General features: G+C 46.4%; 1 protein-coding gene across 4 annotated transcripts in view; it reads left to right on the top strand.

Moving 5' to 3' along the window:
* The window catches only part of FBXW11 (F-box and WD repeat domain containing 11), a 77,333-nt gene that overhangs the window by 41,625 nt on the left and 22,316 nt on the right, over window positions 1–13,392 (top strand). For all 4 annotated transcript variants that reach the window (XM_017830416.1, XM_017830414.1, XM_017830415.1 and 1 more), the window contains 2 exons: window positions 9,924–10,110; window positions 10,885–10,975. In XM_017830416.1, the coding sequence (XP_017685905.1) occupies window positions 9,924–10,110; window positions 10,885–10,975 (278 nt within the window). The remainder of the gene's footprint in view (window positions 1–9,923; window positions 10,111–10,884; window positions 10,976–13,392) is intronic.

Below are 13,392 nucleotides of genomic sequence, written 5' to 3'. Positions count from 1 at the left end.
CTCCAGGCTGAGCCCCCCCAGCTCCCTCAGCTGCTCCTTGTAAAACTGACTCTCCAGACCCACGATGTGCAAGTATGAGCTTCAATTATAGTTGTACTTTGTTTGCTTTTACCTCTCAGAGCTGATATACAGTTCTTTCATATTATATATTTCTGCCTAAGAAATTTTTGGAAGCTTCATAAGATGACACTTGTTTATATCATGTTTATATAAATTAAGATATATCTTTACAACTTCTATTGCTTTTTTACAATGTAAATACTGTGAATTGTTTCCATGTTCAGCCTTCCTTGAAGGTGATGTGGTGTGCTAAGAACATCTGTCTAAATTTACCCAGGAACTTAATCTGAGGGGATTGAAATCAATCCCATGTTGGGCTGCAATCATATTAAAGGATCACAGAGAAGTACCACTTGCAGGCACTTGGTGGGATTATTGGGGTCATCCTGTGCAGGGCCAGGAGTTGGACTCGGTGATCCTTGTCCAGTTGAACTTAGTCATCTCTGTGATTTTGGTTATTTGGATCTTTAGGATGTTAATATTACTTGTATGGTCTCATCCAACCTGTGCCTTTTCCTCAGAGGAATTACACCTGTGATCCCTGAGCACTGCCTTGTCACCCTTGGGTAGGGGAGTCCCTTCCATCCCTGTTCTGTATGCTGAACCTGTGAGAGCTGTACTCTGTGTCAGGCGAGCAAATCCTCCCAGGTTTCCTTTGAAATTTGTTTCTAAACTAATAAAAGCCTGAGCAGTTGCTTCATCTGAGTGACTGTTTTGTGTCTAAAGTTGGGCAGTTTTATTGCGTTGACATCCCATGTCTGAGTTTTGTTTTCATACAAAGTGATATTTACACATTGACCTTTGAAAACCCTGTGAATTTTAATTGTTTTAATTTAATATTGAAATTCAACCAACCCTTCAGCTGGTCCCTCTAATCAACAATAACTCTAACTTTTTCACCATTTTCTATAAAACTGCAAAAACTCTTGGAGAGGCATAAGAGATGGGTGTCATGTTTTCTTTTGTCTATCCATGGATGCTACATACATTTTACTTAAGAAAATGGATAGGTTTTAGTACCTATTTCAGAAACTCTTTCTAATAAGCACTTGCTGTGTTGTAATGTGAAATAGGGATATGCAGCTATTTCAGGCCTTAATGTGTCTTAAACTTAGTCCTGCATGTTGTCTGACACAATTGGAGTGGGCCTGTCCTAAGTATCTGTGCTTTGGACCTGTTCCTACTTTGTTAATTTGGGTAAATATTTTACTTGACATCTTTTTTTTAATGTAGCAGTTTAAAGGAGCACTTCTGCAAGCAGTGAAAGTCTTAGGAATAGACTTGATGGCAGAGCAAAGCATTTGTGTGTTTGTGCTCAGTGTGGGACTTTGAAGGCTCTGTGTATTCAGAGAAGATGAGATTGTCAGATTTTAACATCAGAAAACACTGCACTTTCTGGCTCGTTAAAAATATGCTTTTAATTGTGACCAGTGTTATACAGAATTGTGAAAATTGGGCATCTTGATAAAGAAGGGCTTTTGCCTAATAATTCCCAGTTGATCCTTAAAACTCAGTGAAATCCTGGCTTCCTGATGGGCAGGGTGCCCCTGGTGAAGGTGCCCAGCCCCAGGCTGACGTGCACGTGTGTGAGAGCTGTTGTGGGGGTGTGGGAGCTGCTTGCAGTGGGCTTTGATTGAAAACCTTGGCTCAGCTCAGTTAAACATTAACAAGACTTTGGTACCAGGATTATGCTGGAAAGAAGAGGCTGAAAAAGCCTTGGGTTGAAGTGAGTTGAGTCAGCAATGCCCTGGCAGCCCTGGGGGCATCAGGGAGGGGATTGTCCCGCGCTGCTCTGACCTGGGGCGGCCTCACCCCAATATTGGGGCAGTTTGGGGGGACACAATATCAGAAAGGTCTAAGACTCTTGGAGAGTGTCCAAAGGATGGACATGAGGATGATGAAGGGCCTGGAGGGGCCACATGAGGAGCAGTTGAGGACACTTGGTGTGTTCAGCTGCAGAAGAGGAAACTCAGGTCAGACCTCACCGGGGTCTGCAGCTCCTCCCGAGGGGCAGCTCCATCTCTGCTCTGGGGGGACCAGGGACAGCACCCAGGGAATGGCTGGAGCTGTGTCAGGGCAGGCTCAGGTTGGATATTAGGAGAAGGTTCTTCCCCCAGAGGCTGGTTGGGCACTGCTCAGGCTCCCCAGGGCAGTGGGCACAGCCCCAAGGCTGCCAGAGCTCCAGGAGGGTTTGGACAACACCCTCAGGCACAGGGTGGGATTGTTGGGGTGTCTGTGCAGGACCAGGAGTTGGATTTCGGTGATCCTTGTGGGTCCCTTCCAACTGAGGATATTCCATGGTTCTAAGTGAATAAAAATTAGCTGCACACTTGTCACTTGGGGTTTGGCTCTCCAAGCACTTGGCCTTATAGTTCCATAAAACATCCTTCTGTAGACAAACAGTCAAGCTGAAATCTTCTGTAGAACTTTCCTAACCTGTGGGAAACAGAAGGCACCTTAAGAAGAAAGATTTTTTCCTTGTACTTTAGTTTATTTGCTCTCCTTGGGAACTGTGTTCTAGTCCTGTCCTCTAAACTCTTGGTATGTAGGTTATAGTGACAGGATTTTTTAAAATGGAATCTTGAGAAAGACCCGAGTCTTAGCCCGGTCCTTCCAAGTTCTGCACCTGCCACAGAAAGGCACCAAACACTGTAGTGCCCGGTCCCATGGGCTCTCTGGAGCGGAGGAGAGGCTTTGGTTCAAGACACTGGGCCAGCTCTCCAGTGACACAGCGAGGTTTGTCCCTCTCTGAGGACATGGCATTCATTTCTGCTTCAAATTGTCCTGTCAACAGCCAGAAATGGGAACACTGCCCCCTCCAAGGAAGGCTTAGCTTGGGGATGGATTGCTGGTGGTGCCTTGGTCATTCTGGGTGCACTTCCAGACTTTGAGCATGAAGGGTGTCTCTGGATCCAGATTTTCACAATGTTTTTCAGAGGATTGTCATTACCCTTTCCAATGCAGTTGTGTGAAAGACTGAACAACTGTAACATGTTCCTGCTTTGTCATCTATAATTTTTTTTAATCAATTCTGGGCAACTGCATTTAATCTGGAGAAGTATGGAAAAATCTTTGTGAAAAATATGTTTCACAAGAAAGCAAACTAAAGTTGAACATAAGTGACTGAAGACCACATTCATTTCTAAATAGGAAATCATAAACCCATGGACTTTAACAATCCTGTGTTTGCCTTGTGCTGAAAAGTGTCAGGATGGAAGGCAAGCCCTGCTGTGTCCTGTCTGCCATTGGGACTGACTTCAAGGGCTTTTTTTATGGTGTTAAGATTGTGACTCAGTCAAATTCTCCTGACACTGCTCAAATGACGTGTACATTCTTACTCACGTGAAGGATTTCAAATACAACATGGATTTCTAATACCAGAATACGCTGATATGAAACCTGTGAAGTGTTTGTGCTTGATTCAAACCCACTTGCCAGCTCTGGAAACACAAGTGATGCAGTAGTGCTGACTCTGAAAGGCTTGTCAAGTGTGATTCTCAAACTGAACTGGTCGGTGTCTTCTGAAAGATAATCGGAGTGTGTGAGAGTAGGGGGGAAAACCCAAACCCAACAGCAGCAAAAAACCACAGAACCAGGCACATGTTTGGTTAAAAGGATGCTCTGCAGTGTGGCCTTGGGCTGGTTGTGGGTAACTTTACAGCTCCTTGGAGTTCTCATCCATCTCTCCTTCAGGGCAGGAGGATTGTTTAGTTTGTTGCCAGGAGATGGCAGTAACAGATAAACTCTTACAATATTTTTTTATCCATGAATGTCATGGAATCACAGAATGGTTGGGTTGGAAGGGACCCTAAAGACCATCCAGTCCCACCCCCTGCCATGGGCAGGGACACCTTCCACCAGCCCAGGTTGCTCCAAGCCCCATCCAGCCTGGCCTTGGACACTCCCAGGGATCCAGGGGCAGCCACAGCTTCTCTGGGCAACCTGTGCCAGGGCCTCCCCACCCTCACAGGGAAGAATTCTTTCCCAATATCCCATCTAACCCTGTCCTTTGGCAGAGTGAAGCCATTCCCCCTTGTCCTGTCCCTCCAGGTCCTTGTCAATAGTCTCTCTCCATCCTCCCGTTGGCTCCTTTGGGTACTGGAAGGCCACAATTAGCTCACCCTGAAGCTGCCTCCATGTCATTTGAGCATCTTCTATTTATCCATCACTTTCTCCTTTAGGAATTGTTGATTTCACATCTGACATGTTCATGATCTCTGCATTTCAAAAGTTGCTCAGAACTGTAAGTGAGGTGTGAGCACCACATTGCTGTGCCAGCGTGGCTGCCCTGTCCCTCCCACAGCCCCTCCTCAGTCCATGGCTGAAAGAAGGGCAGAGTTAGGGCTTGCTCAGTGCTCTTTTCAGTTTCTCTCACCTAAGGAGTTCAGTACACATGTTATTGTTGGTTTATAAATTATGCTAATTGGGCAAAATTACACTTCTCACCCTTGGGCATGACAACAGCATCCAGCAGCTGGGTCCCTGTTCAGCACTGATCCTGCTGTCCAACCTTCACTAGGGATCACTGTGTCCTCCACTTCCACAGTCAGTTTGTTTGCCATTATGATATCTGAGGATTCATGATTTTAAACTGACTCTTCAAAGTGACCTTGCAATAATTATATTTTCTGGAAAAACCTTGAGAATTGTTTCGAAACGTGAGTAGTGTTTTGACCCCCATGTGCCAAGGACAGCTGTTCCTTTGGCTCTCCAGACATTTATGTGATGAACTTTGCATCATTCCTTTGCTCAGTCTCCTGCAATCTTAGGGATGCAGGAATAGAGAATTTGCCACCTGAAGAGTGCAGACATTGGCAGATTTGTCTGTCGTGTGCTCCTGGCTGTTCTGGAACTCAGCCATAGCTGGGCTGTGTTTTTCTTCTAACAAAGTGGAGTTCAGGACATCTGAAAAGGTTGGTTTGATGTGTGTGTGCTCTCCTGCCACACCACTGCTGGTTCTAAATGCCTGTCACAGGGAAGGGACCAGACAGCATCCTGGGGTCTCCAGGAGAGATGGAAGCTGAAAGTCCATGTACTTGTCACTCTGCCCCATATTGCAGAAATCCTGTTGGCATCATGGTGTTCTCCTCACTTTTCAGTAATTGCTGGGTCTGCTGAAATTATCTGTAACTCTTTGGTGTTTACCTCTGATTTCTTTGAACTTGTTCCAAGTTTTGCTGTCATTATTTTTTCTGTTTAATTAGTACCCATGAAGTGTAGCAGCTTGATGGAACTGAGTGATCAATTCTGACAGTTCTTAGCACCGTAGTCTCTTTATTACCCAATGACTTGACTAAATGTTCCTGTGGGAGGTAAATAATACACCTTTAGTACACGTGCAGGACAGTGAGTGCACTAACAGCCTCTGCAGAGGGAGGGGGAGGTGAGCTCAGGTCAGATGGTTTATATTGGCTGTTGGAAGAAAAGTGCTGCAGTGAAATGGGAGCCTGAAACACCTTTTGTACAGGAACCTCAGTGTAGTGCTCTGCTCACACGGGGTTTGCAGTTACAGGGGATAATTGCCGTGTCCTTTGCACTGTTTGCTCTGGGAACTGCTGTGCTTTGTGTAGAAAATCCTGCCCCTTCACAATGTCCTGAACAGGGAGAGCTCTGTTGTGAGTGCAGGGTTAGAGATGGACCACAGAGTCACTTGCTCTGCCCAGCCGTGTGTCCTGGGGGCCAAGGAGGCCAATGGGATCCTGGGGGCATCAGGAAGAGCCTTGGAGCAGGGCAGGGAGGGGATCCTGCCCCTCTGCCCAGCCCTGGGCAGGCACATCTGCAGGGCTGGGCCCAGCTCGGGCTCCTCAGCACAGCAGGGCCAGGGAGCTCCTGCAGCGGGGCCAGCGCAGGCTGCGGAGATGCCCAAGGGATGGAGCAGCTCTGGGAGCAGCAAAGGCTGAGGGAGCTGGGGCTGTTCAGCCTCCAGAGCAGAGCCTGAGAGGGGCCCTCCCCAGGGTGTGTCAGGGGCTGCAGGGAGGGGGCAGAGGCTGGAGCAGGCTCTGCTCGGGGGGCCCAGCAATGGCCCAAGAGGAACGGGCAGGAACTGATGCCCGGGAAGTTGTAGCTGGACAGGAGGAAGAACTTCTTTGCTGGGCAGTGACCCAGCCCTGGAGAGAGAGCAGAGAGGGTGTGGAGTCTCCTGACTGGAGATCTTGCAGAGCTGTGTGGACACAATCCTGTGCCATGTGCTGTGGGATGGCCCTGCTGGGCAGGGAGGTGGGACCAGATGAGCCACTGTGGGCCCTTCCAGCCTGACCCACTCTGGGATTCTGTGATAGGTTGTTCTTGTGTTTTTGAACACGACTCTTTGGTACTAAATTCTAAAATAACTGTTAGATGAGTTCCTGTTAGAATGTGGTGTGTGCCCTGTTCACATCTGGAACCTTCACAACCAGAAGTGCTTTACTCAGCAGACCTGTTTGTTCATTTTAACCATCCATGTCCTCCACTTTCATAATGAATTAATTTGTTGTCTTGGTACCTAAGGCTTCATAATTTTAGACTGACTCTTGAAAGGGACCTTGCAATGATTATATTTTCTGCAAAAACCTCGAGAACTGTTTCAGATCACATGGCATCACGGTAAGATAAATACATCCCAAGTGAACAGCATCTAGAATCTCGGAGCTGTTTTGACTAGCAAGACTGGGATGTGGCAGACTGGCAGGCCACTGTTCCAGTGGATTTAAAATGCCCTGGTATTTTCCTCAGACTGCTGATGTAGGAGGTGGGGCAGCTTAAAGCTGCTCTGAGACACGGTGGTGTTAAGAGAGAATTTGCTTTTTTGGAAGTGGTGAGATTTGAGACCCACCAGTTATTTGGACATTGTTACATTTCAGTTATTTGAATCTGTTATTATGACTGGTGTTGAAAAATTTGTATAAACCCAGTTTACATTGTAGGAGCTTTCACCATCCTTTAAAGCCTTTTTTTAGTTCTCTAAATTATGTAGAAGAAATGAATAAATGAATAAAACTACATGTATTGGCTTCTCCTTTCTGTTGCTGTTCATTTTTACAGAGGCCATGCCAAGTTTAGCATGCAGTGGAGGACTGTATGAACACACTTTCTTAATTCCTTCAGAAATTAACAGGAGTTCCTTTCGTTTTCCAGGACTATTTGAAGCCTGAAGTAGGCTGTCATGAGATAAAGTGGAAAATTAAAAAGGTCGTCATCTCCTGCTTTGACAGATTCTTTTCATGCTTGGCCAACTGGTGTATGTTACTCATGAAAATGGAGTTATTCAAGATCTCAGATTCAGGGGAGTTTTGGGGAAAGCAAAGTTGCAGGTCCTTGGAAATAAATAACAGACTTATGAGTGACTTTTTGTGGGACCCATGACGCTATAGTTAGAACATGGACAAGAAAAGTTTGGTTACTGTTTAAATTTAGTGCAAGCACATTATTGAAGTGGTTTCTGTGTATGGACCTTTGCTCAACTGCAGTCCTGTTTTTAAACCAGGCACCTGCAGCAGGAGAGGTCTGGGCAGAGGCAAACACGTGCAGTGTTCACCTGGTTGGTGTCCTCATTGGTCTGTGCTGGCAGCTCACTGCAATAATCCTATTTATTGTCGTGTTTATTTCTTGTGCCAGTTCCTGTTGAAGTGCCCAGTGCTCCTGGAGAAGTATTAACTGAGAGCTGTGAAATAATCTCTTGTAGCACTTTGCCTTATGTAGTCCTGGATCAACAGGCCAGGCCCCCCTTCTGGCAGTCTGGAATGTGCTGGGGTGCTGAGAGCATTTCATACCTAAATGTGACCCTCCTGTGGTATGAAAGGATCACAGGGGTTACCAGGCTGCTTCTGGGATCTTCGAAGAGAATGTTGGTGTGTCCCTAGTCCCCAGACAGTGGGGCCTGGAGCAGCCTGGCCTAGTGGAAGGTGTCCCTGCCCATGGAATGAGATGAGCTTTGAGATCCCTTCCAACCCAAACTGTTCTGGGGTTCTGTGGTAGCTCTTGGTTGTTGACCAACATCCTGATGCTGCAGGTGGAATCACAGCATTGGAGCTCCCAGGTGGATGTTCCTGGGATGAGTACTGGTCAAAGGCTTTTGCTTGGAGTCATGTCCTGTTACCTGGGAGTTCTCCTGTGGTTCCCTGCTGAGCTCACTCTGATGGGCAGTGCCCAAACTCACACCTCTGTGCCCTGAGAGTGGGAGAGCAGCAGCTGCAGGAAAGATGCCAAGATAATATCCATTTGTATGGCTGTTGTAAATACATTGGGAAATCTTTGGGAAGCTAACCTAAGTCTATTTTGCACTGGAATTTAGGATGCAGAAGCTGCACTGTTGCCCCTCATGATTTGAGAGTTACTCAACTGCTGCTGATCCTGAGGGTTCTTAACTGGTTCTCATACTAGAACCAGTTGCATCCATTGGCTCCTCAATAAATCCTTTATGGAATGTTACAATCCGAGTTGCTCAACTTGAAGTTGTTTAAAAATATTACTGCTTTTGATTTTTATTTTCCCCTCTTGCTGAGGCAAAGCCCCAACCCCCCCAGCCTCTGGTGTAAGTAGTTCAGGAATAATTTCACTAAGTATGGATCTAGGAACAGTAATCCCTGAATTGGGATAAGAGCCTTGGATGTTAGAGCACCGTTTGCAGTTAACAAATAACTGTCCAACTCATTATTTCCCCTCCCTACATCAGGCTGCAGGGCATGGTGCCTTTGGCATATGCTCTGCCACTTGAATCCTGAGGAAAATTAAGGAGTGGATTTGGCACCAGCAGATTCTTAAAAGGGCTTAAATAGAAAAGATGTCCTTGTATTTGGTGCAAGAAAGTGTCTGCAGAATCTGTGCTCACACTTTCAGTGCTCTGTGTCTGTTTCTGTGGTGCCCTGTATCATTTGAGCCGAATTACCTGGTGTTACATGTGAGGGAATGGTCAAAGAATCAATAGTTTAATTTGTTACTGCTGCTGCTTAGTAAAGTGTGTGCTGGAAGATGACCGTGTGCTGGGAGACTGTGTGCTCAAAGTGTCCCAGATTCTGTGCCCAGAAGTAGCAAAATGCATTCTGCTGCTTGTGCACTCTGCTGAATTTTGGGTTCACAGAACCACATAGAATGGTTTGGGTTGGAAGGGACCTTAAACGTCATCCAGTTCCACCCCCTGCCATGGGCAGGGACACCTTCCACTAGCCCAGGTTGCTCCAAGCCCTGTCCAACCTGGCCTTGGACACTTCCAGGGGCGGAGCAGCCACAGCTTCTCTGGGCAACCTGTGCCAGGGCCTCCCCACCCTCACAGGGAGGAATTTCTTTCTAATACCCAATCTGAACCTACTCTCTGTGAGTGTGAAGCCATTCCCCTTGTCCCGTCCCTACAGTTCCTCATGCAAAGTCACTCTCCAGCATTCCTGTAGCCCTTTAGACACTGGCAGGTGCTGGGAGGTCTCCACACAACCTTCTTCCCTCCAGGCTGAGCAGCCCCAGCTCTCCCAACCTGTCTCCACAGAGGAGGTGCTCCAGTCCCCTCATCAACACCATGGCCTCTGCTCCAGCAGTTCCATGTGCTCCTTATGTTGGGGGCACCAGAACTGTGCCCAGTGCTCCAGGTGGGGTCTCAGGAGAGCAGAGTGGATGGGGACAGTCCCCTCCCTGGCCCTGCTGCCCTTTGGATGCCTTGTTGTGCTCATTCTCCCTGCAGGGCAGAGGGACAGTCCCACAGGCAGAGCAGGGGAGGTGTCAAACGTTGGAGATGCTGTGGTGTGTGTTTGCAGTTGTTTGTAGCTGGTGCTTGCCCGTGTGACATGGTGACTGGTGTCCCTGCAGTGCCCCAGAGCTCTGCATTTCTGGGGTGTTTGCAAAGCTCGTTCAGTTGTTCTCTGTGCACCAACTGACTGGTTGCCTTTATTCCTTTGCAGAGCAAGGCTTAGATCACATAGCAGAGAACATCCTTTCCTATCTCGATGCCAGATCCCTCTGTGCAGCAGAGCTGGTGTGTAAGGAGTGGCAGAGGGTCATCTCGGAGGGAATGCTCTGGAAGAAGCTCATCGAGAGGATGGTACGCACGGACCCGCTGTGGAAGGGGCTGTCGGAGAGGAGGGGTTGGTAAGTACCTTCACAACTAAACTCTCCTTTGCAATGCTCTAATAATGAGCTTTGCCAAAAAGGAAATCTATACTAAATGGGTATTGCTGAGCTCCAGGGACTGGGGGGTAGCTGTGGTCAAAGCTGTCAGCTCCCCTTCCTGCCCTGCCTTGTCCTTTTGTGCTCCCGTGTCTGTCACACTTGCTTTCTTGCTTAAGTCTTTCTGCAAATTTGGAATTTCTGTTTTGCAGGGAGAACTAACAATTCCATCAGCTCACAAAAACTAGTGACAGCACGTTTGCAGGGCTTTTTCTCAAATGAAGTATTTCCAATTCAACTTTTTTGCTTACAGTGTAAAATAGCTGCTTGGGCTGCAGAAGCCTCTCGAAGAGAAACCATTCCACTGTTTGTGGCAGTGGACTTTTTCTGTCCTTTCCAAGTATCTGAAGAGATGTTCTGCTTCAGAAACCTGTTTCCCTGTGCTCTCTAGTGGTGTGCCTGAGCAAAGCAAGGCATGTTGTACAGAGCAAGGGACACCTGCTGCCTGGAAACCTTGTGGAGCAGTGAATCCTAATTGGAAAACCATAAAGAAAATACCTGTTATCTTTTTAATCTTGGACGTTTTAAATGCTTGTCAAATTGCACAGTCACAGGGGTTGTAACAGCAATACTAAAAATTCTCCTAGGTATCCTGTGAGAATATGTTGTAATGGTTTGTTCTGGGCAGGCTTTGCATCCCTTTGAAGTTTGGATTCTTGGTGATATAATGAAAACTGTGTTTCTGTTTCTTTCTAGGGATCAGTACCTGTTTAAAAACAGACCAACAGATGGGCCCCCCAACTCATTTTACAGGTCCTTATACCCAAAGATAATCCAGGATATAGAGGTAGGTGTTCTGATGTGGGTAGGTGTCTGCAGGACAGACAGTGGTGCACGTTGGGGGGCTTTCAGAGGGGGTGCATGTTGGAGCAATGGATCTGTGTCACTACTGCTCTCAGCAACTCACTGCCACAGCACAGGCATTAACGTGGTGTTAACACCATCCTTTTTGCACTTAAAGATTTTTGGAACTCTTCTGGGACTATGGATTTTAATAAAATAGCTGATATAGAGCACACGACTGCCAAACATTTCCATGTATTGCTGAATGTTCAGTGTACTGGTCACAATCCCTTAGGAAGTGATCTGAGGGTTAATGCCTTAAAACTCCAGTCATTTAAAATGTAACTTAGTACTTCTAGAGCAGTGACTGACTTTTGCAAATCCAGCTTTGCTCACCATGTGGGATTTTTCCCCTCTCCAGTTGTTTGATGGGAACAGTAACCAGGCCTATGATGATAAATCCACAGGGGCATCAGTGGCAAACTTTGGATATAAAATTTTGCTCATCTTGGTTTAAGATTTCCAGAGTTGGGCTTGCTTGGTCATTTAAAAGTATTTCTGATAAATCAGGATAATCCCAATATTCTGCCTGCAGGCAGCAAATGTGTCTTGCTCTGTTTGCTGTGTACCCACCACAACACTCTGGAGTTACACCACAGACTGTCATGGATTCATTTCAGGATGTGAGATTATTGGTCTGAAATTCATTAGTGGGGAAACACGTGTTTTGGTGTTGAAGACAGATGTGAACTAATGGAATCACTGAGCAATGGCAAATGGCAATTTGTGTTCCTTGGCACTCAGGAAACAAAATTATCCAGAGCTCTTAACTTGGCTGTGAAATGGATCTGCTGGAAGGCATAATGTACTTCTCAAATATCTTTTTATAAACCTTGCTACATAATTTATTAACCTTCAAAGATAAAGAACTAAGCATGAAATGCAGCCTAGGCAAGATATGACCAAACTTGATATTTACCTGTGAGCTGAATGGTACACTTTGTTATTTGATGTCTTCTCCCTGTAAGGAATGAGAGTGATACTGCAATCAGCAGAAGCCCATGGGATTTAGAGGAACTCTCACTGTGATATTTTCTTGCTTTCTGCACAATTCTGGCCTAGTTCTGTAAAGAAAATGGGCAAAAAGCAGCATGAAAACTTTTGCACAGACCACTGAAAGAGTTCGGTGTTAGTGTAACTCACACTTTTAAGGATGGTCTTCTGAAACTCATATATATATTTGTGTAAGTGGGACATTTGTGTAGGGATTGTTACTGTTAAAGATGGGAGAATTCCTTGAAGGTGTTCTGAGGACTTTCTGAGGCCTTTTGAACTGTCCCAGTCTGCTCTTTAATGCTGTGATTCTTCAGTTGCTGTAGATTTGCTGGTGCAGTGCACAGAAACAAAGCTCCTGAATTGGACAGTTCTTGCTAGAATGAAATAAGTAGGAAAAAACCAAACCCTCCGTGCTTTTCTCATCCCCAATATCAATAATAAGTCTAGAAAAATGGTCAGTCTGAGAGTGGGGAAAGGATGTGCCATTAAAAACATACAGTCATGAGCATGTTTCCTAAAAAAACCTCTGAATTTCATTAAATTAACAATAAATATATTAAACCCTCAAATTAGGAGAAAAAATTGCACTACACAGCCTGGTAAATAAGAGCTCACCTGTTCAAAAGGGAGAGAAAACACCCCGGTGTTTGGAAATCAAGAGATAGAGTTGTGTTCTCTGCACTGCACAGAGCAAACTGGGAGCTGTTGCTGCAGTTTCTGCCCATTCCGAGCTGCCTGGTGATCCAGCTGCTTCTTCCTATGGTTCCTGTAGTTTCTGTCCAATGCTTCTATTCATAAGGAAGTGAAATATTCCTGGGGCACTCAGGGAACTCCTGTGTGGCTCAAGTGGAGGAAGACAGGAATAGAGAAGCAGAATCAAGGCTGTTCAGGGCAAACTTCCTGTAGTTCTGTGCTTTCCCTTCTGTGCTTGTTTCTATAAACCCATGAAAAAACTTCAGTTGTTGGTGGTTGTCGATCACTTGGCATTTAAGGAATTTACTTGGCAGTAACCTCAACACCTTCCATGACCCGGGGGCACTTGGGAAGTGGAGTAAAGCAGGGACCTGTCAGCTCTGGGCTCCTGCCTCTGACCTTAAGTGAGCAAGAGGAACTGAAGCCTCTCTTTGCCTGAACTAGGAAATAAATCACAGAATCACAGAATGTGCTGAGCTGGAAGGGACACAAGGATCATCCAGTCTAACCCCTGGCCTTGCACAGGCCCATCCCCAAGAGTCACCCTCTGTGCTCCAGAGGATCAGCCAAACCCTCCTGGAGCTCTGGCAGCCTTGGGGCTGTGCCCACTGCCCTGAGGAGCCTGGGCAGTGCCCAACCAGCCTCTGGGGGAAGAACCTTTTGCTGAGATCC

This window comes from Lepidothrix coronata, unplaced genomic scaffold (assembly GCF_001604755.1).
Source record: "Lepidothrix coronata isolate B3197 unplaced genomic scaffold, Lepidothrix_coronata-1.0 Scaffold178, whole genome shotgun sequence".
NCBI lineage: Eukaryota > Metazoa > Chordata > Aves > Passeriformes > Pipridae > Lepidothrix > Lepidothrix coronata.
The sequence above is the reverse complement of the archived record's forward strand: the minus strand, read 5'-3'. Positions and strand labels throughout refer to the sequence as shown.